The sequence below is a fragment of the Aspergillus campestris genome, assembly GCF_002847485.1.
Source record: "Aspergillus campestris IBT 28561 chromosome Unknown P168scaffold_8, whole genome shotgun sequence".
In the NCBI taxonomy this organism is placed as follows: domain Eukaryota; kingdom Fungi; phylum Ascomycota; class Eurotiomycetes; order Eurotiales; family Aspergillaceae; genus Aspergillus; species Aspergillus campestris.
The window spans coordinates 739,872-761,697 of record NW_020194343.1 but is presented as its reverse complement, the minus strand read 5'-3'; the positions used below and the strand labels follow the sequence as shown (position 1 = coordinate 761,697).

Genomic DNA, 21,826 nt, shown 5'->3' with positions numbered 1-21,826 from the left:
GATTATCTCTGTCATTCTGGTAATTATAGATATCCACTGCCGAAATTATCCAAACTAAAAATCAACTATACTTGCGTACTTTATCTATTATTTTGCCCGTTTGTTCCTGCAGGAGGATAGTCGCTTGAAAGATGCTAGTATGCTAATAGCAATGAAGCACAAGAAGAGAGAAAAGAAAGAAGAAAAGAAAGCAAACCTAGTCTGAAAGATACGCCACAGACCGCAACATCCGGCCCAGCGCCCCCTTCTCAGAAGTCGCACTCGCAGCAGGGTCATCCATATCCAGGGTAGCCTCGACCTCATCTTCAGGCATGGGCCTAACAACCTGGAGAGACAGCTGCGGGTCCTTGGAGTAGACGCGCAGACCGATCACGCAGACGGCATTCCACGGGTCGGTGATGCACTCGTCGTCCATGTACCGGGTGCTGGTCGACAAGGCGGCGGAGGTTTTCGGTCCTGCGGTGGGGGCGGAAGGTTCCTCGCAGGGCATGTCCAGGTCCGAGTCGAACTCGAACCCCTCGAGGAGCTCCCGCTCGTCTTGGTGGTACTGGAACGAGGACCGGTAGTTGGAGTATGTTGTGTCTATACTGGACCGGAGGGTTTCGATTCTCCGCGGGTGTCGGTGTCCGTGCGTGTCGATGCCGTTGAAGCGGACGGTGGGGATGGAGGGGATGCTGTTGGGGGCCTTTTCGCGCCCGCCTAGGTCGGGGCTGAAATTGCCGTTGAGGTCGGCCGGGGACTGCACGGGGCCGCCGTCGGGGAGGATCTGCTCGCCGGGGTGGCTTTGGGCACTGGGACTGGGCTTGGATGCAGCGAGACGTTCGAGGCGCTCTGCTGTGCGCTTTTTGCGGGCGTGCATCTTGCGCGAGCGGATCCATTCCCGTTCGAGCCGCTTTTTGGTATCCGCGCGCAGCTTTTTTCGCTCGGCGTGTTTGCGCCGCTCTTCTATTTCTTCGCGGGTTTGTCGCTCGTGGTCTGTCTCGACGAGGAGGCCCTTGGCGTGGGCGAGGTCGTACGAAAGCCCGATCTGGACGAGCTTCTCCCGCCGCTTGGGTGCCATCCGGCTGACGACTTCTTCGGTTGACTCTATGTCGTGGTACCGGTAGGCTGTGATTTTCATGAGGATGTGGTAACGGCCGGGTTCGAGGTTGACTTCGGTGTTGACGGATCGGCTCATCAGGTAGCTGCTGTGGCTGCGAACGATGTAGTTGTCTTCGTCCTCTTTCTGGATGCGGAACTTGAGGAGGAAGTCGTATTCGCCTCTGAGGCCTTTGAAGTACCGAGGGTCCAACTTTTCTAGATTAGCCACTGGTAGTGGAATGTGCTATACGCTTCGGCTCGACATACCTGGGACAGAACGATAACCTGGGGACCGCCTTTGGTCACGGTCATCAAGAACTTAGTGGCAAGGTAATCGGCGGACCACGGCACATTCAGCGTAGTCCATTGCTGAACAACAGTCCAGTGACTGTCGAATAGTCGAGTACGATCGAAATGCTGGTACTTCTTCAAGAGATCGTTGTACGAGATCCAGAAGAACTGCACGAGGTTAGTTTCTATCATTTTACTCCATAGAGAGAGAAAGAAGGAAACACATACTCCGTCGTTCCCAAATTTATGGCCCAGCTTTTCCATCCACTGGGGTGTCCACTGCTCCGAGCCATCGCTCCATGCGCCGGTCCACTCTTTTTTGCCCCAGGGGTTCCTGTATCTAGTTAGGATCATGCGTGCTCATGTATAAAGATTCGGGCTCACCTCAATCGAAGCAGACGTTGGCCGTCAATCTCCTTAGCCTCCATGATCGAGTACGAGTGGTTCTCGGATATGCCTTTTCGGTCTCTCGGGGGACCCTTGTATTTGGGGTCGAGCCAATTGGCATACAGACCCGTACCACAGCCAAAAAGAAAATCCTTGTTGACTTTCATAAGATCTTCCCTCCAGAACCGGTCCTTGTCAAGGATGTTACTGGACAATATGTCGGAAGTAACACCACCTGTCAGATCTTCGATAGCTTCCCTGCAACACGTCAATATCTGCCTAGGCCAATCAGGGTGAAGATCTTACCCTACAAACCCCCCTTCAATGGCGGAGTAATCGCCATGGGCTTTGGCATATGCTTTCTCCAGTAAAGGAAGCCATGTTTCATTCTCATCCGCGCAACGAGCGAAGTAGAGCGCACGTGAGCCTGTCTGGAAAACCTTTCGGTACTCTTCCTCGGCGTCGGACCGATTGATGTCATCCCACACATGTCGCTCATCTATCGATTCGTCGTAGTCTGCTGATCGTAGATAGAGCTTATCGTCGATGAGGCACTGCTGCCACTCGCCATCTAGTAAATCAAGTGTTAACCTCGACTCTACCGAGTTGCAAACTTATGAAGACTCACCTCGGTAAAAGACAAACCCATAAACCCCGACCCTTTCGTTCCGGGCGACGCATATCTTCTCAATGAGACCTTCCTTGTTGCCCATTGTGCACAGTGCTGCCATAAACCAACAGTCCCCGTCGCGGCCCTGGCGTACGTCCGACGCCGTCGGCCCATTGACATAAAACTGCGGATTGTCGAAAATTTCCTACATTGGAACTTGGTTAGCAAGAAACTGGGTATATATCTCTGTTTTCCCCAGAACTCACAGTGACTCTCTTGACACCACGGGGTCGCATGACAAAATTCTTCTCATCCAGTCCATACAAGCAATCATTTCGATCATTCTTGAGATCGACCTCGATATCAAAGTGAGGGTCGGTATACTTCTGATTCAACCGTTCGCACTCCCTAGCAATGCGGTCCACAGCGCGCTCGCATTCCCTCCGGACCTGCTCGTAAGATTTCCCAGCTTCCTGCCCTTGCACCACGCCACTGGGGATGGCGGCGGCTTTGGTGCGCGCATACGGGTTATCGGGCAGCACGGTATAGACTTTCCCGGGACTTTTGGTATAGAATTGATCCCAGAAGCTTCTTAGCGTCTCCTGCGGAGACAGTTGTTTCCGCCGGGCTCCGCCCTCAGAGCGTGATGAAAGATCGGGCGTGTAGACCATATCGACATTGTCGTCCTGATCCATGGCTTAGCGTTGGGTCCACGTGGATAGTGGTTGCTTTAGTTGGCCCGCAGCAAAGGATGGGTGCGGGGAACCGTGCGGAGGTGAAGAAGAGCAACAACAAAACCCAAGGGGATATGAAATATTTCTATCTATAGACTGTTTTCCCCTCAAGAGGATGGAGAGATGTTATGTGCAGGTCTGCTATGCGAAAATATTCTCAGCCAAAGAGCGTGGTCGCTGCCTTTTTATCTCATCGTCCTTCGCTTTAGACTTCTCCTGGACGATCCGCTCCTGAGGCTGAAAATTCTTTTGATGCTAGTGCCCCTCTGGGGACAAAGACCCAGTGCAGGACGTGCATGGAACCACTCAGCAAGTTTGCCAATGAGCATACCGTTAGACATTCCAGGTTTGCGTTTGGGGCGCCTTAGTTGCAGTGTCTGATAAGAGAACGAGCCCCTGTTCGGATCAGCGGTCTCCAACCCCATGTAGCAACGTGCCAGCGGAGGGAGGCTTAGGCCTAGTGTGGCCCCCAGAGCCTAACCCCATTTGATCTTAAAAAAACAGGCTTTGGACGGGTAGAGTTCGCGATGCAGCAAAGTTATTTTTACCGGCTGGGTTGAACGGGGGCCAAACCCAAGCTGACGGTCAAGCATAGGTTGGTGCCATTGGGGTGGAATTCCAACCCCAATCCGCCAGAGGCCTCGAGCCACCTGACTGCATGGTCATGGCTTGCACGCGTCCAATGGTTGGTCGTCATTTTTGGCCCCCGCCAGAGATGACGGCGCAGTCGGATACGAACGCTACTGTAGCAGTAGCGACTTGGAAAAACGCCTGCTCCACACCAGCGATTTGACCGTTCTTCGAACGGTCTCCAGCTGAAGAAACTCTAGTGTCGAACTCCTGATAAAACGGGGACGCAGTTCTGGCCTGAGGCTGTGTGCGTCGATATTATTACGCCGTCAACGTAGCGTCGTAGCAGTGTTTTGAGTCGCAAGGCTGAATGATGCCGATCGCTCTCACAATCCAGTCAAGTCAGGTTCTTGTTCATCCTTCCTTCTCCTTAATGGCTGGTCAGTGAGACATTTTCCATTCCCGGAATCCACGTTATGTTCGCTGACTGGTAGAACGGAGAGAGTTGTGGACTTGTCAAAGTAGGCTTTCTGGGGGGTTGGAAGCCAAGATGCGTGAGTGTGGGTTGGCTGAAGTCGTGATTCGACGGACGGCTCGGGGTCTCCGATGACAGGGCACGTGTTTGTTGGTCTCGACTTGGGATTGATTTTACTCCTCCCTCCACTTCCTCCTCAGCTTTCATGCGTTTCCAACGGTCATATCCGGTGATAGGGGTACAACCCTGTTGATGATCCTCCAATTCCAATGACTCATGACGCAGCTTCTGCATCTCGACCCTAGCCGGGGGGGGGACTTGCTCAAAAGACGTTGAGTCAGTGGGATCCGTGCTCAGGAAACGACACTTGACTGGTACTAGGTAGATCATGGACAACATCACCAATACTCAAGTCAGAATGGAACTGGATCCTGTCATCGAATTGGGCAAAAATTAACATGCGCAGTATTGCCCCTTGCAGGGTAGAATCGACCGTAGACCATACTAACAGAGTATGAAATTACTCATTCAGACGGGTATGTACGCATCAGTGGAAAATAAACACCCCTGGTAATATCCTGTAACCTAATTTCTTTCCCGTCCTATCAAATCATTCCGCAAACAACGCCATGAACAAAGGAAACACGAGACATAAACAAGAAGAATCGAAAGTGAGCAGCACGCGGGACGTGATGGGTGAACCGGGGGCAAGAGACGGTAATGAGTAGTGTGGGCTCTGCCATCCTGCCAAATACCACGGTACCCACTGGGTCTGCCGCGGCCATTCACATACATACATTACACATAAGAGACCGATTCGCAGGGCGCGAGCCGATCATGGCAATCCGTTCCTCCGGGTGCGACCGGAGTAATGGGAGCTGCCGTTCTGGAAGTACGGGTGCAAGCAAGCCTGCTTGGCGGAGAGTCGTCGGGCGGGATCGTACTCGAGCAAAGCATCGAGGAGGTCAAGCCCGTCCTCCTCCAACCCGGGCACGAGGGCACGGGTCTCCTCGCGCTTCCATTTGGGGAACGTCGGCTTGTAGTCGGGGAAGGATGTCACACCAGGCCAGGCATGTTCATCCGGGGTGCCGAGGAGCCTGCAGGGGAGGGAGAGTCAGAACACTGCACTTGGGGAAGGGGCAGATCGGTTTGAGCAGAGAACATACCGGAAGATCTTGAAGATCTCGTCGATTTCGGAATCACCAGGGAACAGCGGCTTGCGAGTGCACATCTCCGCGAAGATCGCTCCGACGGACCACATGTCGACACCGGTGGAGTATTGACGGCCGCCCAGAAGGATTTCAGGGGAGCGGTACCACAGGGTCACGACCTAGTGCTCATGTTAATCATCATTCCGCCCATCGAAAGCTGAATGGAATTACCTCATGGGTGTACGTCCGCAGGGGAACACCGAACGCTCGGGCCAGTCCGAAGTCGGCGAGTTTCAGATTGCCTTCACGGTCAATCAGAAGATTCTGAGGCTTCAGATCCCGATGCAGGATACGGTGGCTGTGGCAGTAACGGATCCCTTCCACCAGCTGGGCCATGAACTTCTTGACCATTGCATCTCCCAGACCCAAAGTCTTGCACATCGACGCACCATCGGGAAGGGCCTTGCCACGTCCACCCTCACTGACAGGAAGAGCCTCCATGTATTTCTTCAGATCGAGATCGAGGAATTCGAAGACGAGATAGAGTTTGTGGCCATCGGCATGAACGATGTTGAAGAGCTGCACGATGTTGGGGTCGTTCATCTCCTTCAGCAAGGAGATCTCACGAATGGCGGTGCTGGGGACGCCTTCATCCTCGGCCTCCAGGCGAATCTTCTTCAGGGCGACGATACGGTTGGGATGGGTGAGCTCGCGAGCCTTGTACACAACACCATAGGTACCTAAATTTCGATAACTGCTGTCAGTCCTCGATCCCAATAGCGTATCAAGCTAGGAAGAACATGTTCTTGACCAAAAGCCTATGGTGGGAACCAAACGTACCCTCTCCAATTTTCTCAATCTTCTGGTAGTTCTCCATGGTGACGGAAGAACAGGACACCCTTCAAGATCACAAATTGGTACGAAACAGCGAGGTCGATTGAGCCACCGGCACAAAAAAAAAAAGGCAAATTGAGGCGATGCTCAGAATCCAGAGATAAGCGGGGTACAGGAGAAAGAGAATGTAATGCACGGGCGCTTGGTGGTTGTTTGTTGCCCGGGAAAGAAATGAGAGAAAAACAATGGAGTTGGTGCGGTTGGCGTCAAAGCAACGGAGGAGACAAGCGCAGGGCAATGACGAAGTGCAATTGACCACTTCAAAGGTCAAACACAGCCAACAGGACGTTTGAATTGAAGGAATGACCGATCTTAAAGACAACCAACACACTATCAATGGCCAAATCAACGGATCTATTTTAAAACTCCTTTTCAAGGCCGTGTTGTCCCTGGTGGGGAACAAAGCGAAGGCGGTCAGCCGCAATAAAAACAAACAAAAAAACCCGCGTTCCCGGGCGGTGAGCGCGTTGACACCTGACTTCCTTCTCTTTCTCCGTTTGTTGGTCCGCGTTGACCCAAATACATCACTCGTCTGTCTGACGAAGAAGTGCCTTCACTCGGCAGAAATACTGCTGGACCAATAAATGGGGTTATGCATCTATGCAATACTCCGCAGGAGATTTGGCAGATACCGCAGATACCAATGAATTGACCCTTGAATGCAGATCCTCCTCAATCTACTCGATACCCGCATATACTTCCTCCCCGAACCGGACGGCCAACCTTCTAAATACGAAAGCCTTTGTTATCGGATACTACTTTAATGGTTGAACCTGATCGTGTCTCGATGATCGACAAGATGATATTGGTTTTGCGTGCCCCTTGGATGTTGATCAGCCGTGCTCAGCTAGTATTCCGATAATCATTAGCAACAGCAAGGGCGACTTGAACCTTGGGAAGGAGGATACATTGATTCGGACCTACCCCTACCTTCTATTCTCTTCTCGGAGTTTGTTTGTCTGGGGCTCCTTGGTGTTCTCAGCCACAAGGGCTGAAGAGTGGCGAGTCTTCATGGGTAACGGCTGATGAAACCGTTCCTTCATTGACTGCGACAACATTCAGTCTATAGGAAGGAATTGAACACAACTTGCTGGACTTCATCCTCTCATTGCTTTCTTGCCAAGCTTGGTGGCACTTACAGGTCGTCTGTCATGGCCTTCATCTATCAGTGGAACTATTACGTATACACGCTTTGACTACGATGGATCATCAGCTAGGCAATCGTACGTTTTGTTGCGACCATGGTTATCTCAAGAATCAATGAATGAGCTACTGGCTCACGTCTAATACACATAACAAAGCATTGAGAGCCCATACGATGCAAAGAAACTGCGGGCTTCAAGGCGCACTAATTGCGAACCATGTCCAACATCAAGTGCACTATCAAGCTGTACGACTTGGTCGGTCATCAATCATCAATGTAAAACGAAACCAAAATGCTACCCGATCCAGTGTCGCAATATAAGGTTACTCACAATTGCAAAAGCATCATGATATCATCTTCTATAGCCGAATAGTAATTCTTCCCAACATATAACCACCTCGTATTCATCCACTCCGCCCAGCTATAAGCAGAACCATCAAAAACCCATCCTACATTGAAACACTGACAATTTCATCACTTGACTGTCCTACTTAAACCCTCCCGTATGAGTCATTGCCATTGTCCCATAGATGGCAGTGGGCACACTACCAAGTTACCAACCCCAACACCGCCAGAACCCACTGCCCACATGGCTCTTGGAACTCCAACTCGGGACCGACAACCGCCCCGCAGGGAACCCCCTCATTCGTACTTCCCCCTCCAATAGCCCGGGTATCTCAACGGGCCCCAAATCCCTTGGCCTACCTTTCTTGGTAACTTCCCCTCCTGATAAGCGCAGCGGAATCCACCTTGGTGACTGATGATTAACTAGCTACGGGGTGTAGTTAGTTGAATCATAGGTGGTTGGTTACTAAGGTTGTATGGACGGTGCCGCGGACGCGCACCTAGGCTCTTTTTTAAACGACATATATTTATCTATTCGACTATTGCGGTTCTAATCGAGCTTCTATATATTTGTTGTTTTACCCTTTGACAGGTGACCATGACTGTCCCTCAATGGAAATCACTAGCAGAGACGAAGCGTCAGTCCATCCTGGACGCCATCCCCCCGAAATGGAGGTTCCAAGACCCCGTTCCTGAACCGGCGGAGCTCCGCGACGTGACGGGTTCTTATATCCAGCAGTTCCTGACTCCCCGTGAGGTCGATATCACTGAGACTGACGCCGTTGGGATCGCGGAGAAGACTACGTCCGGGCAGTGGTCTGCGGTGGAGGTGACGGAGGCGTTTTGTCATCGGGCTGCGCTTGCCCATCAACTGGTATGTTCGCGGCGACGATCATGGGGTACGGTTGGGGCAACAGGCAGTGGCTGACTCATTCCTCAGGTGCATTGTTTGCATGAAGTATTCTTTGAAGCGGCCATCGAAGACGCAAAGCGTTTAGATGCCTACTACGCGGAACACAACAAGCCAGTTGGGCCTCTGCATGGTCTGCCCGTGAGCCTGAAAGACCAGTTCCATGTGAAAGGCGTTGAGACGACGATGGGATACGTGGGCTGGATTGGCACGTTCCAGGGCAAGAAGGGCGACGCGCGGAGGGGCGTGTTTGAAAGTGAACTGGTCAGGGAGTTGAGAAGTCTAGGGGCTGTGCTGTTCTGTAAGACGAGTGTGCCTGTCACTTTGATGGCGGGCGAAACGGTCAACAACATTATCGGGTACGCCACCAACCCCCAGAATCGCCTTCTCTCCTGCGGGGGTAGCTCTGGCGGGGAGGGGGCGCTCATCGCTTTGAGGGGGTCCCCGGGTGGATTTGGGACTGATATTGGCGGGAGTATCCGCATTCCGGCGTCTTTCAATGGCTTGTTTGGCGTGCGTCCGTCGTCTGGCAGGATGCCGTACGAGGGAGCTGCCAACTCCATGGACGGCCAGAATAGCATTCTATCAGTGATCGGGCCCCTGGCGGCCACGGCGCGTTCCCTGACGTTTCTTTTCAAAGCCGTGCTCAGTCAACAGCCGTGGTATCATGATCCGCTTGTCTTGGAGGTGCCGTGGCGGGATGACATTGAACGGGAGACCCGTGCCCTGATCCAAGCCTCCGCTGCTGGTGAATCCAAGCTTTCTTTCGCCATTCTACATCACGACGGCATTGTGCATCCTCAGCCACCGGTGGCGAGGGCATTGGGTCAGGTGGAACAGAGACTGAAACAGCTGGGACACAAGGTATGACAAGGCTAATGCGAGCCTGACCCCTTCAACCGACATGCTAAACATTTGAACAGGTTATCGCATGGAACCCCCCTAGTCTCAAAGTTGGATATGGATTGACTGTATGGATTAAGTGGCTACGAAGGGTATCTGATGAAACATGGCTAACGATCACAGGGACGAATCTTTGACCAGGACGGTGGCGCAGACATTCAGCATCACATCCAACTTTCTGGGGAAATCAACCCTCCTCAAACCATTGTGGATGCCGACGCAGCGCATTTGAAAGCGCAGGAGCTCGCAGCATTGAACGTAGAGAAACGGGAGTACCAGAAGCTCTATATGGATTACTGGAACAGTACCGCCGAACTGACTGGTACCGGACGACCGGTCGATGGGGTGATCAGTCCGTGTGCGCCACACGCTGCGGTGCTACCCTTGAAATACCGCCACGTTGGATATACCTCACTTTTCAACCTGTTGGATTACACAAGCGTGGTATTCCCGGTGACTCATGCCGACCAGACGGTCGACGTGCCCCATTCGGATCTGCAGGTCCTGGGCGAGATGGATCAGACGATCCAGGACGAGTGTGAGTGCTCCTGCTTGCTGGTAATTGCCATGATGGTAGGATCGTATCCGCTGACATCAGTCCAGATGATGCTGAAGCATACCACCATGCACCCGTGGGACTCCAGCTCGTCGGGCGACGCCTTCAAGAAGAAAAGATGCTGACGTTGGCGGAGTACATTGGGGAGGCTGTGAGAGGGTAGGGGTTTCAATTTGGTTCTATTGATAGTCCAGAAAGGTGATCTGCCGTGTATCACATTGCGACACAGTGGGTCATGGTCATTGATGGGCCGACATTGTCATTTCAATTAGCTGGTTGTCGCATAAGAAAGCTCTTGATGTAGTGGCTGGTGGGAATCTGGATCAATCTCGCGGATCAACACAATGTAGAAATGGCAACTGCCATTGTATTCCCAGCCCAGGGGCGATAGATTGACCAAGACTAGGGGTAAATAACAACATGTATCGTCCAAGAAGAAAAGAAAGAAGAAGAATGGTAAGATCCAGAGAGCAAAGAGGCTGAACCCCACACAGGCTGAGAAAGCTTGGCAGCGACTCCGATCGATCGTCACGTTTCTGGCTCTTCCCGCCTTGCTTCTTCTTCTCCTTCCATCCTTTTTTCCTCTTCTTCCATTTTTCCCCTCTCATCCTCCTCCTCCTCCACCACAAACATCCCCCACTCCCCTCTTCTCTCGCTCTCTCCTGCAACTCATCCCTTTCGTCTGTTGCTTGCGATCTTCGACTTCGCCTCATCTTTTCCCCTGGCGTCGACATTGACGGCCCGCCTTTTTCTTCTCTCCGTTCGCTATCTTTATTTATATCTTTTTACCCACCTCCCTCGCATATTTGTTTTTCGTCTTGCATCGAGGTGCAGCGCGCCATCGAATGACCTGGTTCTGGTGAAATTGAAACGCATTATCTTACCAGCTCGCCGTGATTCTACTCCTGTCTGCAGCCTATTGATCACGCGTTTCTGTGGAACATGGATGACAGCGCGTCTAACCACCCAGCCAACACCCCTGAGGGCTCCACGGGTGCCGATGACAATGGTCCGGGTGGAAAAGGTTCATCCCTCAAGGATCGGAAATGTCAGTACTGCAACCAGGCCTTTACCTCGTCGTCTTTAGGTCGTCACTTGGATCAATTTCTCTTCAAGAAGAAACCAGATGGCGTTCACGACGTTGAGGAGATTCGGCGCATTCGGAGCGGCATCACGCGGCGACAGGCGCGCACCTCCACGGGCAAACGGGACTCCCCGGAACGGTCGACGGGGAAGGGCCAGTTGGATTCGTACCCGTCCGGGGAGTCTGGGAAGTCGCGGGATGGGGTTCGGATGATGTTCAATACGCCCACATGGCATGCGACCGGTGTGATCAACGACATTCCGAATCCCCAACAGACCCCCGATGCGACCAGCGCCTCGCGACTTGCCGCTTCGCAATCTCGACCCGGTTCGATGAACCTTCCGGATTATGCCAGCCGTGGCGCGAGTTCGAACAACCCCGATACGATGAGAGCGCTGGAGCTGGCGTTGCGCGAGGTTTTGGACAACGTCAAGGCTGCAACGTACGGTTCTTTCCCACTTTGTTTTCACTCCCATGTTGGAGTAGGCGGGCCAAATGCTGACTCTATGCGCAACAGATCTAGATTACGACCTCGACTTTCCCCATTTGACTTCGACATCCAATCGCAGACCTTCCCGTCGCTCTGCCTACAGCTGCTGCCCCCGCCTCCGAGTCTATTTGCGACCCATCCGTTCCCGTCTCCTTCTTCGTTCCCCCTTCAACCTCCCGGCGTGGAACACGTTGAAATCGTGCGGCAGGCTATCCGTGCAAAAATTGAACAATGGCAGTCGGACCAGCTGTCGGCTGAGTCTGCCAGTCGCACCCAGGCGGGACGGGTGAATCTTGGCATGGACTCCAACATGATCGGTCGGAATGCGCAGCAGCACGAGGAAATGAGTTTGCGACACCTGGAGTTGGCATTCAAAAACTGGACAGATCTTCACCAGGACGCGAGACGGGAAGTGTGGCAGCTCGAAATCACTCGAGCCTTCGCCCGGGAAATGGAGAAGCGGAAACTGCTGGATGACCAGCTGGCGCGGGTGCAACAGGAGACGAACCAGCTTCGCGCCCAGGTGGAGCGACTGGGGTCGTGCCAGTGGCCGCGGGAATTCGCTCTCTTCCCTCCGGATACGCTGCCGTTGCCGCGCGATGTCGCCCGAGAGCTGGATACCAAGGAAAGCCAGATCAGTCCCAACTCGCCTCGCTGGGACTACGACAGCGTGGTGTCCAAGTGGAAGCGCGTCGTGATGCATGATCGCGGCATGGGCCGTATCGGGGTCGGCCACGCGACGACGGCAGATGACCTTACCCCCACCGAGAACAAGCCGCGCAGCGGTGGAGATTCGACCTTTCCCCGGCCGAAGCAGCTGCAGCCGCCGCCGGCTTTGAGCCCGGGCACGTCGCCCGCCCACCCCAGCGCGCCCTCGGCCTCTCCGAGCCAACAGACGTCGCCCTATATCCCGCAAGATCCCAGCCGGAGTCCCAATGCCGGACATCAGGCCAAACGTCCGCGTCTCATGAACGGTCATCATTCCGCAAACCCCCCGCAGCCCGCAGAGAGTGCCAGCCACCCCCCTCCGGCTCAACGACCTTCCAGCTCCTCCCACCAGTGGAACACTCCCCAGTCGTCTCTCATGGTTTCTAGTCTCGCCAGTCCCGCCGCTCCAACTCCTCCGCCGTCCAATTCCGGCGGCACTTGAGCCACCAACCTCCGGTCCACACACTGTCTATTTCACTACTATTTCATCCGAAACGCTATATTATTAATTTAATCACATGTTATCCAGGTGTGTCCTTCCGTCATCGACTCAGCCAAGGTACGAATGAACAATGCATTGTGACTATACTTGAACGCCGAATTCCAAAGAAAAAGAAAAAAAAAAAAAAAACACACTCATGTATATAATCGTCGGAAAATCGAATCTTCGCTGTTTGACTTGTATCAATCACTACTTGCGTATGTCAACAATATCCTTAATGAGATGTATGATCACTATATGTACGATCACAAGTAAATTTATATCTGTAATCCAGACCTACGGATACGGAGCTAGTCTAGAACAGACAAGACGTACAGTATACAAATGCATGTAAGTAGTACTAGGAAGCCAAGTCCCCTCTTTCCCTAAGTATTAGCTACAGCCTTCTTCGTTCTCCGGGCACCAAGCCAGCGCTTCAAATCTTTGAACCCGTGGAGATAGAACCACGAGAGGGCGAACACGGCGGCGAAATTGAAGATCACGTAGGCCCAGAAGATTCCCTGGTATTTGTTAGATGGTTTGGGTTTGATGTTTGGGTGGCTTATGTAGGATGGGCGTGGGGATGTATATATATGTGGTGAGGTAGTAGTAGTAGGTGACGATGGGGCGGAAGTGGATGACTTACGTAGTCGCGCCATTTATGCGAGTAGTATACGTGGAAGCTGGCGCCCTATAGAATTGCACATTAGCATGAGTAGTTGTTATTCTGCAAGCATATCGTCTTGGTCTGGAAAGGAAGGAAAGAAAGAGAAAGAGAGGGGACAACATACAAACTCATCCCCAGTCGAATACTGACAAAACGCACACATCCCGTCCCCAGCATCACGCACATACCCACCCATCTTGCGGGTAAACGGCCCCGCATACTCCTTACACGACTGGCCCGGCGGCGGCGAGAACCTGCTCTCTTCCCTGTCGATACACCGGATAGGCACGTTGTGGATCACAACGCTGAGCAAGCCCTCTAGCAGGTACGTGAACGGAGTGAGCCAGTACATCCAGGAGCGCCAGAAGTGGACGAGAGCCACGTAGGGCACGACGATGCCGCAGAAAGAGACGACGAAGGTGAAGAATGTTGGGACGAGCAGGGATGCGAAGAGCTCGTTGGGGGACAGCGCGGCGATGAATTGCCCGAAGCCGATGTAGAAGAGCTCGAAGAGCATGAGGAGCATCCAGATGTAGCCGGCGCTGAAGGAGTCGCGCGGGAGCCAGAGGCCCCAGTACCTATTTTTTTTTTTGTATGTGAGTTGGGGAGGTCTTTATGGGGTGGGGATTGGAGGTGGGATGAGGGGATGGTACCAGCAGTTGAAGTAGATGGAGCCTGCTACTAATGAGTAGGGCAGTTCGGGGAGGATGGCGCTCGTTACGAAGGCCGTCCAGGAGTAGATCTTGGAGTTTGCCTCGCGGGATTCGTAGAGGTTGCGGAAATGGAGGTATCGTGGTTGTAGCTGTTGGATGAGAGGCGGGCAGATGGTCAATGTCATGAAGATGGAGAAGAGTCGAGACTGCATGTCGATGTAGCTATTTCCCACGTGCCAAAAGGTGAACGTGTTGAAGAGGCCCGTGAAGATGTGGAGCATGAATTTGCCCTGTTCGAATGTTAGAGTATACTGCCGTGGATATAAATCTTAGGGGGTTAAACGTACAATGGTATACTGGGGCGTCCGCCAGTAGGCCACAAAGGCTCGCTTTGAACACTCCACAACCTGTACCCACCGAGACATCGCGAATTCTCTGCTGTCGTCCTTGGTGCCCTTGTCCTCTGTTGTTCGGGTTGTCTCGACTATGCGATCAATGTCTTCGGAAATCTGTTGACACTCGCGCGAATTGGCCCAGACATCGCCCCAGTCCTGGCCCTTGTAGTCAGGGTTCCCGGCACCGATAACATCCAGCATGTACTGCGCAAGAGAATAAGTTTAAGGAAATGGAGCGAGCCACGGCGACATCATGCAAGACATACCTCTGCGGGATTCGCATGGGGAGGGCAACTTTTGCCCCCATTCCGTTCGAAATACTCTAGAAGCTTGGTCGAGTCCTGTCCCAGCTCGCCGTGATAGACGACCCTACCGCCGTTCTGCAGCAGCAGTAACTCGTCAAATTGCTCGAACAGGATGGCGGAAGGCTGGTGGATCGTGCACAGAATAGCCTGTCCAGCATCCGCCAATCGTCGAAGAAATCGCACGATATTGTAAGCCGCCAGCGAATCGAGCCCTGAGGTAGGTTCGTCTAGGAAGAGTAGCAGCTCCGGTTTACTCGCTAGCTCTACGGCAATAGTCAAGCGCTTTCGCTGCTCCTGGTTCAGTCCAATGCCTCCTGACCCTACTATCGCGCCAGCTATCGGCCGCATTTCTAGCAGGTCGATGATCTTCTCGCAGTAGTCGTATTTCTCACGGACCGGGACTTCCTTCGGCTGGCGCAGGAGCGCTGAAAATCGAAGTGATTCTTTCACGGTAGCTGTGGGCTCATGGATGTCCATCTGCTCTGCGAACCCGGTTGCTCTTTGGAAGCTTCGAGGTAAGGGCCTGGGGATGTTAGTCGATGTAATAAGGTTGACCGTATGTTGTGACTTACCTTCCATCTACGAGGAATGTACCAGATACGACGCCTAGGGTTATTCGTTGAGCCAGGGTATTGAGTAAAGTAGTCTTCCTGTATTTTCAAAATTGTAAGCAGGACGCCTTAAGCTGCGCGATGCAAATACTAACCCTGCACCGGATGCACCCATTAGGGCAGTCAAACGCCCCGGCTTAACATATCCTTGCACGTTCCGCAGCAGCTGCTTCTGCCCACCGTGATAAGGAATGGTGTAATTCACGTTCTTCCATGTGAAAATCGAGGTGCTCTGGGCGATACCCTTAACGGCATCCCCAGAATCGTCGGAGCTCTGCTTCTCAATGTCAGACTGGGTGCCGTTGGTTTGATTCCCTTTTTCCACATCACTGGGGAGTTCTTTCTTCTTGAACGCCTCCTGGACTGCCTCAGGGGCCTCGCCTCTCTTGAATATAGTAACTGCACTTCCGCCTTTATTCGGCTTGCGCAGCTCCATCCCCAGCATGGTCAGCGCGACGAAAAAGAGGAACCACCCGATGATGATACCAAAGTTCCTCCACAGATGGGCCCGAGTGTACGTGAAGGCGGTTTTGATGTAGTCGGAGCCCAGGACAGTCAGTTTATCTGGGGTGGCTCCCTGTATCGAGCATGTTTGGTGGCCCGGTGAGGCATTAGGGCCGAAAGGCACAGTATTGGCGGGCTCGCATTGGATGTGTAGATTGTAGAATTCGTTCGCCATCACTGCTTCGAAGGCGTATTGGACGGGGTTAATCCAGATCAGCCACTTTAGCCAAGGATGCATTTTCCACGGTGGGATGAGGTAGCCTGAAGAGAAAGTGTCAGCACCGTCACTTGATGATCAAATCAAGTCTAGTATTACCTGTATAAACGACGAGTGCTTGAATTGCGACTCCGGTAATGCGCGTTGCTATATCATAATGTGAGCGGAATGTTTTGATCAGTGGGTAAGGTGATCTATACCAGCATCAAGAGAACCGCTGAGTGCGCCAATGGAACGAAAGAAAGAGTACATAGTCATGGTGAGAATGAAAATGATGAGGAAATTGATGAAGAACTGAGAGGCCGTTCTCTGGAGATTCGACATGCTGTAGTCGCATTATCAGTAGTTTGATCCGGAGATGCAACTAGGGCCTCAACATACAAATATGCAACTACTTCGAACAATGTCACCTGGATAAATACGACAGGGACATCAACAGCAACCTGCGCCAGGGCAAACGCAGACGGACGATAGAACGAGCTTTTCCGTCAGTAAGGTAACAATCCAAATATACCACTAAAGGAGATACACACAAGCTCTTATGCTTCAATATAACGGGCCGACAGTCGAAAAAGGACGTAAGCTCCGCCATAGCAAGCAAAGCATTAAACAGAAGTATGAAGAACAGGACGCCGCCCCGCGTAAAGACGCCAGAGCTAGAATTGACCCCGATTAGCGCGCTTGAAGTCCACCCAATACAGCATATCCACTAACCTGGTGGGAGGCAGATTGTAGAAAAGACTCCCAATAAGGAGCGCCTGGAAGACGAGCATAGCCCACTTCATGACCAAAGTCTGCCTGTCGCCGTACATGATGAGAAACTGGCGGTGGGTTAACGTGAGGACCTGTTGAGTAAACGGAACAGTGTAGTTCTTCTTGGGCATGCTTTCTCGCGCAGCCTCTCGCTCCTTTTCCTGGGATGCGAGCTCCTTCTCGAAGTCGTCGATGTCTGCCATCGTTTCGTCGTGGGTTTCGCTTGAGCGGTAGATCTTCTGGAAGTCGTTCCCAGTGCGCGGGATGCGGTCTTCCCAGCCGCTCTTCACACGCCGCGCGTGAGGATCGCTGACGGACGTCAGAAAGTCCGGCGTTGTCCACCGCGGAGGACATTCAAAACCCAGTCGCTCGAAATAGGCCTTGGCTTCCTGGGTGGGCCCGAAATATGCACATTTTCCCTCTTCGATCAGGATCACTTTGTCGAAGTTGTTGTACAGATTCTCGGAGGCTTGGTAGAGCGCAACGAGGGTAGAGGCATACGCCGTGTCCGTGAGACTCCTCAGGCTTTGCACGTACTCGAGCGCCGTGCTCGCATCGAGGCCCTTGGTCGAGTTATCCCAGCATTGGGTGCTCGCCTTGGTTACCATGGCTTCGCCGATGGAGACCCGCTTCTTCTCGCCGCCAGATATCCCGTGTACCATCTCGTTGCCGACCTTCGTGTCGAGTGCATGTTCGATCCAGAAGAGCTTGGCGATGGCCGATAGGAAGGTGTTCTGGTACTCCTTGCGACTCTCACCAGGGAGCCGTGAATCTTTGTCTGGGGTTCTGGTCTTGAGCGCGAATAGGAGGGTGTCCCTCACCGTCAGGGTGGCGTAGTGGAGATCTTCCTCGGGGTTATACAGAACTACGAATGTAGAATTAGCATCCCGATCTGCCAGAAAGGAAAGGATACAGTTATTCACCCTCTGAGCGATATCTCTTAGCCATGGTTCCCGCGTCTGCGCCGCCGTATCGCACATCGCCTTCAATGCTCTTATAGCCTGAGCGTTGGTTCCCCAGCGTTTTCAAAAACGTCGAGCACCCCGATCCCGGCCTCCCAAGGACCAACAGCATCTCTCCTGGCCGAACGCATCCCTTCAAAGGCATTAGTGGTCTGAAACTCAATTTCGCATCCCGACGGCAACACATACGGTAAAATCATCAATGATCGTCCGCAGAGGAGGCCCCCCAGCATTCCCCTTAAACAACCTCGACACAGAATCCTTCACAAGCCGAGGCAGTGCAAGAAAGATATCCGAATTCGTCGGCTGAATGGCCGCCCCAAGACCAACCCCCTTGACCGTCAAGTTCTTCCAGACGACACCCAAGTGCCGGGTCTTCTCTTCGTCGGAATTGGCCTTGCGTTCGCGACCAAACATGCGCGACATGAGCTTCGTGATCTGCGCATCGTCCGCTGCATCGCTCGTTGAATGGATCGTAGAGGAACTGCTTCGCCGTCGCGAGATCGCCCGCGTAAACGCCTCCCCGGTGAGATTCCGTCCTAGCGGTGGTCTCTCTTGGCTGCCTGATCGGTTGGACTTCTGGGTTCGGATCGGCTCCAGCGCTCCTTCGGCCTCGGGGGTGGATGTTTGGGTTGATGATGTCTCTGGAATCGCTGCTGTGTCGAAGATTGCTTGTCGTTGCTGCTCGGGCTGCATCCCCGAGGTGTAGTTGTCGGGGCTGCGCGCGGCGTCCATAGTCAAATCGCGCAACGCAAGCGGAGCCCCAGCATCTAATTAAATGTAGTAAACTAAGTAATGACCGTGGTCAAATTTTCTAGAGGAATGAATATTATATTTCCTTCATTGCATAGCCAGGACTAAAAGAAGAGTTCGGAGTGACCTGTCACTGGTTACGTCACTCTGCCTGCGATTTATTCATCGTGCACAAATAATCGCATAGACAACATAAACCATAGTTCCTGAGCATTCCTAGTGAAAATCCCCGATAGAAAGACAAATTCCAGCATAAGGTGAATAAAGCTGATTCGGATCGGAGACTCCGGGCATGTTGTGGTCTGGTTGCGCGAGTCATAATGAAGTCATCACTTCTGCAGCTTGATCACCTCGTCACCTCATCAGTATCATAGTAAATATTCAGCGATATGGTTAAGTGGAGAAATATATCCATAGTATTGGTGGGAAACTTGGTGCAAAGTATTTTACGGAGTAGCATGTTCATGAAAAAAAATAGATTAGGGTCTGCTGCCGCACGTGTCGAGCATCTATCAAGGTTTTGCGGGAAAGTTACCAAGGTATTGACTTGCTGCTTTGAGTACATACTATCTGCTTATTTGCGATACAGGATGATCAGGATGGAAATGGACAAAACAAAGAGACAAGAAAACAAAAAGACAAAAAGACAAACCAGCACAACAAGGAAAAACCAGCAAAAAACAAACGGAAACGAGAAGAACAAGCAGCTCAACAGTCCCCCCATCCCTAAGATTCATCACTCTAACGACGTCCGTTGGGGAACGCCCTCTCACGCACAAACCAGCCCCGTAGCGCCCTAGTAGGATTCTGACGGTGCAATCTCACGGCTTCATCAAAGATAAGCTGATTCATGACGCCCGTGCGAAGCTGGAACTGCCACAGGTTATCGCGCAGCGCAGCCGACAGACGACTCCACTCAACCTGCAAGTTCGGCTCGGGGGCCCTGAATCTGATACCGCTCGCAGCGTCGACATACGCGTCTCTCTGGTGACGCTCTAGCAACTCATACGCTCTGTCCACGGCCGCCACCTGAGTTCCATACTCGGTCATGAGATCGACGACGGCGCCGAGGGTGGCGATGGAAACGTTGTTGTAAAGCTTCAGGTAGTAGACGCCGCTGTTCCAGCCGTACTCTCTGGTATTGGCAGTGCCTTGCTCCATCGGTGACTCCCAGAGGTCGATTTCCAGGCCGGCTCCGATGTAGAGTCTTCTGAGGCAGTAGGAGTGGGTGAGTCCGTGCAGGCCCTCGAGGCGGTAGATGCCCAGCCAGACTCTCTTCCAGAGCATCACAATTTCCTGGCGAAGCTGGCGCTTGATGCGCTCTTCCTGGGCGGCGGGGTCTGGGGCTTCTACTCTGATGGTGAAACTGTTTGCGATCACCCATTCTCGGAGGGAGATATGGGTACTGTGGATATGCTTGTTAGGGGGTCTATCTTCATGGAATAAAGGAAGTGATGGGTATACGCACGGCGGGGTGGGAGAGCCCCCGGAAGAAGAGGAAGGGCTGGACGCGTCGGACTGGTCAGGCGACATGGTTGTCTGATTCTTCTTTGATGATATCTTGGGTTTTGATGATATCAACTGGATAGATGAATCTGGCTGGAGGGAAAGAATGGGTAATAAGGAGGTTGACGAGAAGAAGAACTCAGAGGAGGAAGAAGAGTAAAAGACTGTCTTCATGGAAACGCCGTTGCACGAACTGACATCGCTGAGATGGAAGATCGCGGAATCAACATAAACCAGCCTTCACAGAAGTGCACGGAAAGGTGGAGAGCTTGGGGACAAACATGGCGACTAATCGACGGACTCAATCTCATGACTCTTTGAGACGTGTTTAGATCTGGTGAAGAATTGTACCGAAGGACTTCATACCTCCTATATCATTCATCTAGACATAGAGATGGATTGAATCCTTTATACAACACCAGGAATCATCACAAACCTCTTCGGTTTATACCGCCCCCCAAACTCCAAGCGATATCGCCTCTCCCTCTTCTTCGACCAGAGCGCCATCTGCACACTCCCAACGACAATAAAAGCCAAGATACTCCAGCTTCTCATCCCACCAACAAGGTAAATGCCAACCCAAGATACAACCTCAAACAGATAATGCGGACAGGTCACCATACCGAACCCCAGGCCACGCGGGATGCCACGCTCAGAAGAGCCAGGGCGACGCAGATTCCGCAGCACAAAGTGGGCGTTCAAGTTCGCCAGTTCTCCGAATATAAACAGAGCCACGCCGATACATAGCATTGCGGTTTCTGACAGAGTTGTCACCGCTGCGGGACCAGGCCGAAAAGCGTGGTAGGCCATGCTGGATACCATGATCCAGTAGTAGCTGGAGTTCTTGACGATGTTGCGCGCCGGCATTGTGGCGTTGCTGAATCGATGGATGAACATGGACTCATATTCCCGCTTGACGAAGTGGATGGTCAAGAGAGCACAAAGGAGTTGTTGGCGTTTTGTTGGCGCGGGGATCGTGTCGAGATTTGCATTGTATAGGTAAGGACGCAGCGGGAAGAGAAACAACACTGGAATCAGCGCTGGGCCCAGGTATTCGGCGATGTATACGGTGCGCCATGATATTTGGGGGCCTGGTTGATAAGAGGTCAAAGGTCAGTGGCTTCAGAGATGGCTATGTTAGGTACTCACCTAGGTCTTTGACATGAATCATGTCCTGGTCCTCGAGTCCGATCTCAGCGATGGTCGTTTCTGTGGAGTTGGGAACTGCGATCCGGTCACGGCCGTGGGTTATTCTCAGACGATTGATGGACAGACTTAAGGTTGCTGCCACTGAGCGATACAATTCGTTTGTGGAACCATTGGAGGCAATCTGCAGCCGCTTGGGGAGGTCCTTGATCGGCTTTCCTATAGCAACAACTAAGCTTCAATAACTATATGATGACGGAGGGAATGCGACAACCCACCCCTTGATACTACGGCCAAGTCGATTGTTGTCAAAGACATTGGGTATCAGATATTCGACTTCAAAATTGCCCATGAGGAAAAGGAAGGGGGAGAAGGGAAGTACAGCAAACCCATTCCAATGTGACGTGTATGTTTGATGGTGGATTTGGTTCCTGACTTGTCAGTCCGGTTTCCCAAGCCGTCCCATAATCTTATAGCAAACAAGGTAAGAATACTTTCAAACTCTGATCAAATGACTACTACAAATACAAACATGGTTGGT

The 21,826-nt window shown here is 52.5% G+C and overlaps 8 protein-coding genes across 8 annotated transcripts; 2 read left to right on the top strand and 6 right to left on the bottom strand.

The window, feature by feature from the left end:
- Window positions 1-25: 25 nt before the first annotated feature.
- Window positions 26-3,054, bottom strand: P168DRAFT_255292 (calpain-like protein). The gene is made up of 7 exons (XM_024834454.1): window positions 2,635-3,054; window positions 2,387-2,573; window positions 2,065-2,329; window positions 1,756-2,016; window positions 1,600-1,705; window positions 1,348-1,539; window positions 26-1,291 (listed from the first exon to the last, which is right to left on the bottom strand). The coding sequence occupies exons 1-7, from the start codon at window positions 3,037-3,039 to the stop codon at window positions 197-199; spliced, it is 2,511 nt and encodes an 836-aa protein (XP_024691742.1). The 5' UTR covers window positions 3,040-3,054; the 3' UTR covers window positions 26-196.
- Window positions 3,055-4,612: 1,558 nt separating this feature from the next.
- Window positions 4,613-6,537, bottom strand: nimX (cyclin-dependent serine/threonine-protein kinase CDC28). The gene is made up of 4 exons (XM_024835246.1): window positions 6,139-6,537; window positions 5,530-6,038; window positions 5,314-5,477; window positions 4,613-5,244 (listed from the first exon to the last, which is right to left on the bottom strand). The coding sequence occupies exons 1-4, from the start codon at window positions 6,173-6,175 to the stop codon at window positions 4,983-4,985; spliced, it is 972 nt and encodes a 323-aa protein (XP_024691741.1). The 5' UTR covers window positions 6,176-6,537; the 3' UTR covers window positions 4,613-4,982.
- Window positions 6,538-8,279: 1,742 nt separating this feature from the next.
- gmdA (putative general amidase GmdA) lies at window positions 8,280-10,213 on the top strand (the record flags this gene model as incomplete). The annotated part of the gene is made up of 5 exons (XM_024838225.1): window positions 8,280-8,555; window positions 8,622-9,455; window positions 9,515-9,562; window positions 9,618-10,032; window positions 10,098-10,213. The coding sequence occupies 5 exons, from the start codon at window positions 8,280-8,282 to the stop codon at window positions 10,211-10,213; spliced, it is 1,689 nt and encodes a 562-aa protein (XP_024691740.1).
- Window positions 10,214-10,274: 61 nt separating this feature from the next.
- P168DRAFT_177929 (uncharacterized protein) lies at window positions 10,275-10,888 on the bottom strand. Its single transcript, XM_024832930.1, has one exon. The coding sequence runs from the start codon at window positions 10,782-10,784 to the stop codon at window positions 10,374-10,376; it is 411 nt and encodes a 136-aa protein (XP_024691739.1). The 5' UTR covers window positions 10,785-10,888; the 3' UTR covers window positions 10,275-10,373.
- A 104-nt stretch (window positions 10,889-10,992) lies between these two features.
- On the top strand, window positions 10,993-12,774 carry P168DRAFT_238786 (uncharacterized protein; the record flags this gene model as incomplete). The annotated part of the gene is made up of 2 exons (XM_024833632.1): window positions 10,993-11,576; window positions 11,652-12,774. The coding sequence occupies 2 exons, from the start codon at window positions 10,993-10,995 to the stop codon at window positions 12,772-12,774; spliced, it is 1,707 nt and encodes a 568-aa protein (XP_024691738.1).
- A 288-nt stretch (window positions 12,775-13,062) lies between these two features.
- Window positions 13,063-18,692, bottom strand: P168DRAFT_291284 (putative ABC transporter). The gene is made up of 15 exons (XM_024837379.1): window positions 18,070-18,692; window positions 17,842-18,013; window positions 16,880-17,783; window positions 16,699-16,821; window positions 16,547-16,645; window positions 16,366-16,490; window positions 16,265-16,312; window positions 15,540-16,209; window positions 15,406-15,483; window positions 14,795-15,356; window positions 14,481-14,732; window positions 14,134-14,423; window positions 13,605-14,058; window positions 13,460-13,504; window positions 13,063-13,334 (listed from the first exon to the last, which is right to left on the bottom strand). Exons 1-15 carry the CDS (start codon window positions 18,613-18,615, stop codon window positions 13,200-13,202), a joined length of 4,503 nt encoding a protein of 1,500 aa, XP_024691737.1. The 5' UTR covers window positions 18,616-18,692; the 3' UTR covers window positions 13,063-13,199.
- Window positions 18,693-19,223: 531 nt separating this feature from the next.
- P168DRAFT_305472 (uncharacterized protein) lies at window positions 19,224-20,166 on the bottom strand (the record flags this gene model as incomplete). The annotated part of the gene is made up of 2 exons (XM_024838930.1): window positions 19,224-20,038; window positions 20,102-20,166. 2 exons carry the CDS (start codon window positions 20,164-20,166, stop codon window positions 19,375-19,377), a joined length of 729 nt encoding a protein of 242 aa, XP_024691736.1. The 3' UTR covers window positions 19,224-19,374.
- Window positions 20,167-20,547: 381 nt separating this feature from the next.
- P168DRAFT_297986 (steroid reductase) lies at window positions 20,548-21,603 on the bottom strand (the record flags this gene model as incomplete). The annotated part of the gene is made up of 3 exons (XM_024838224.1): window positions 20,548-21,230; window positions 21,289-21,504; window positions 21,564-21,603. 3 exons carry the CDS (start codon window positions 21,601-21,603, stop codon window positions 20,548-20,550), a joined length of 939 nt encoding a protein of 312 aa, XP_024691735.1.
- Window positions 21,604-21,826: the final 223 nt, after the last annotated feature.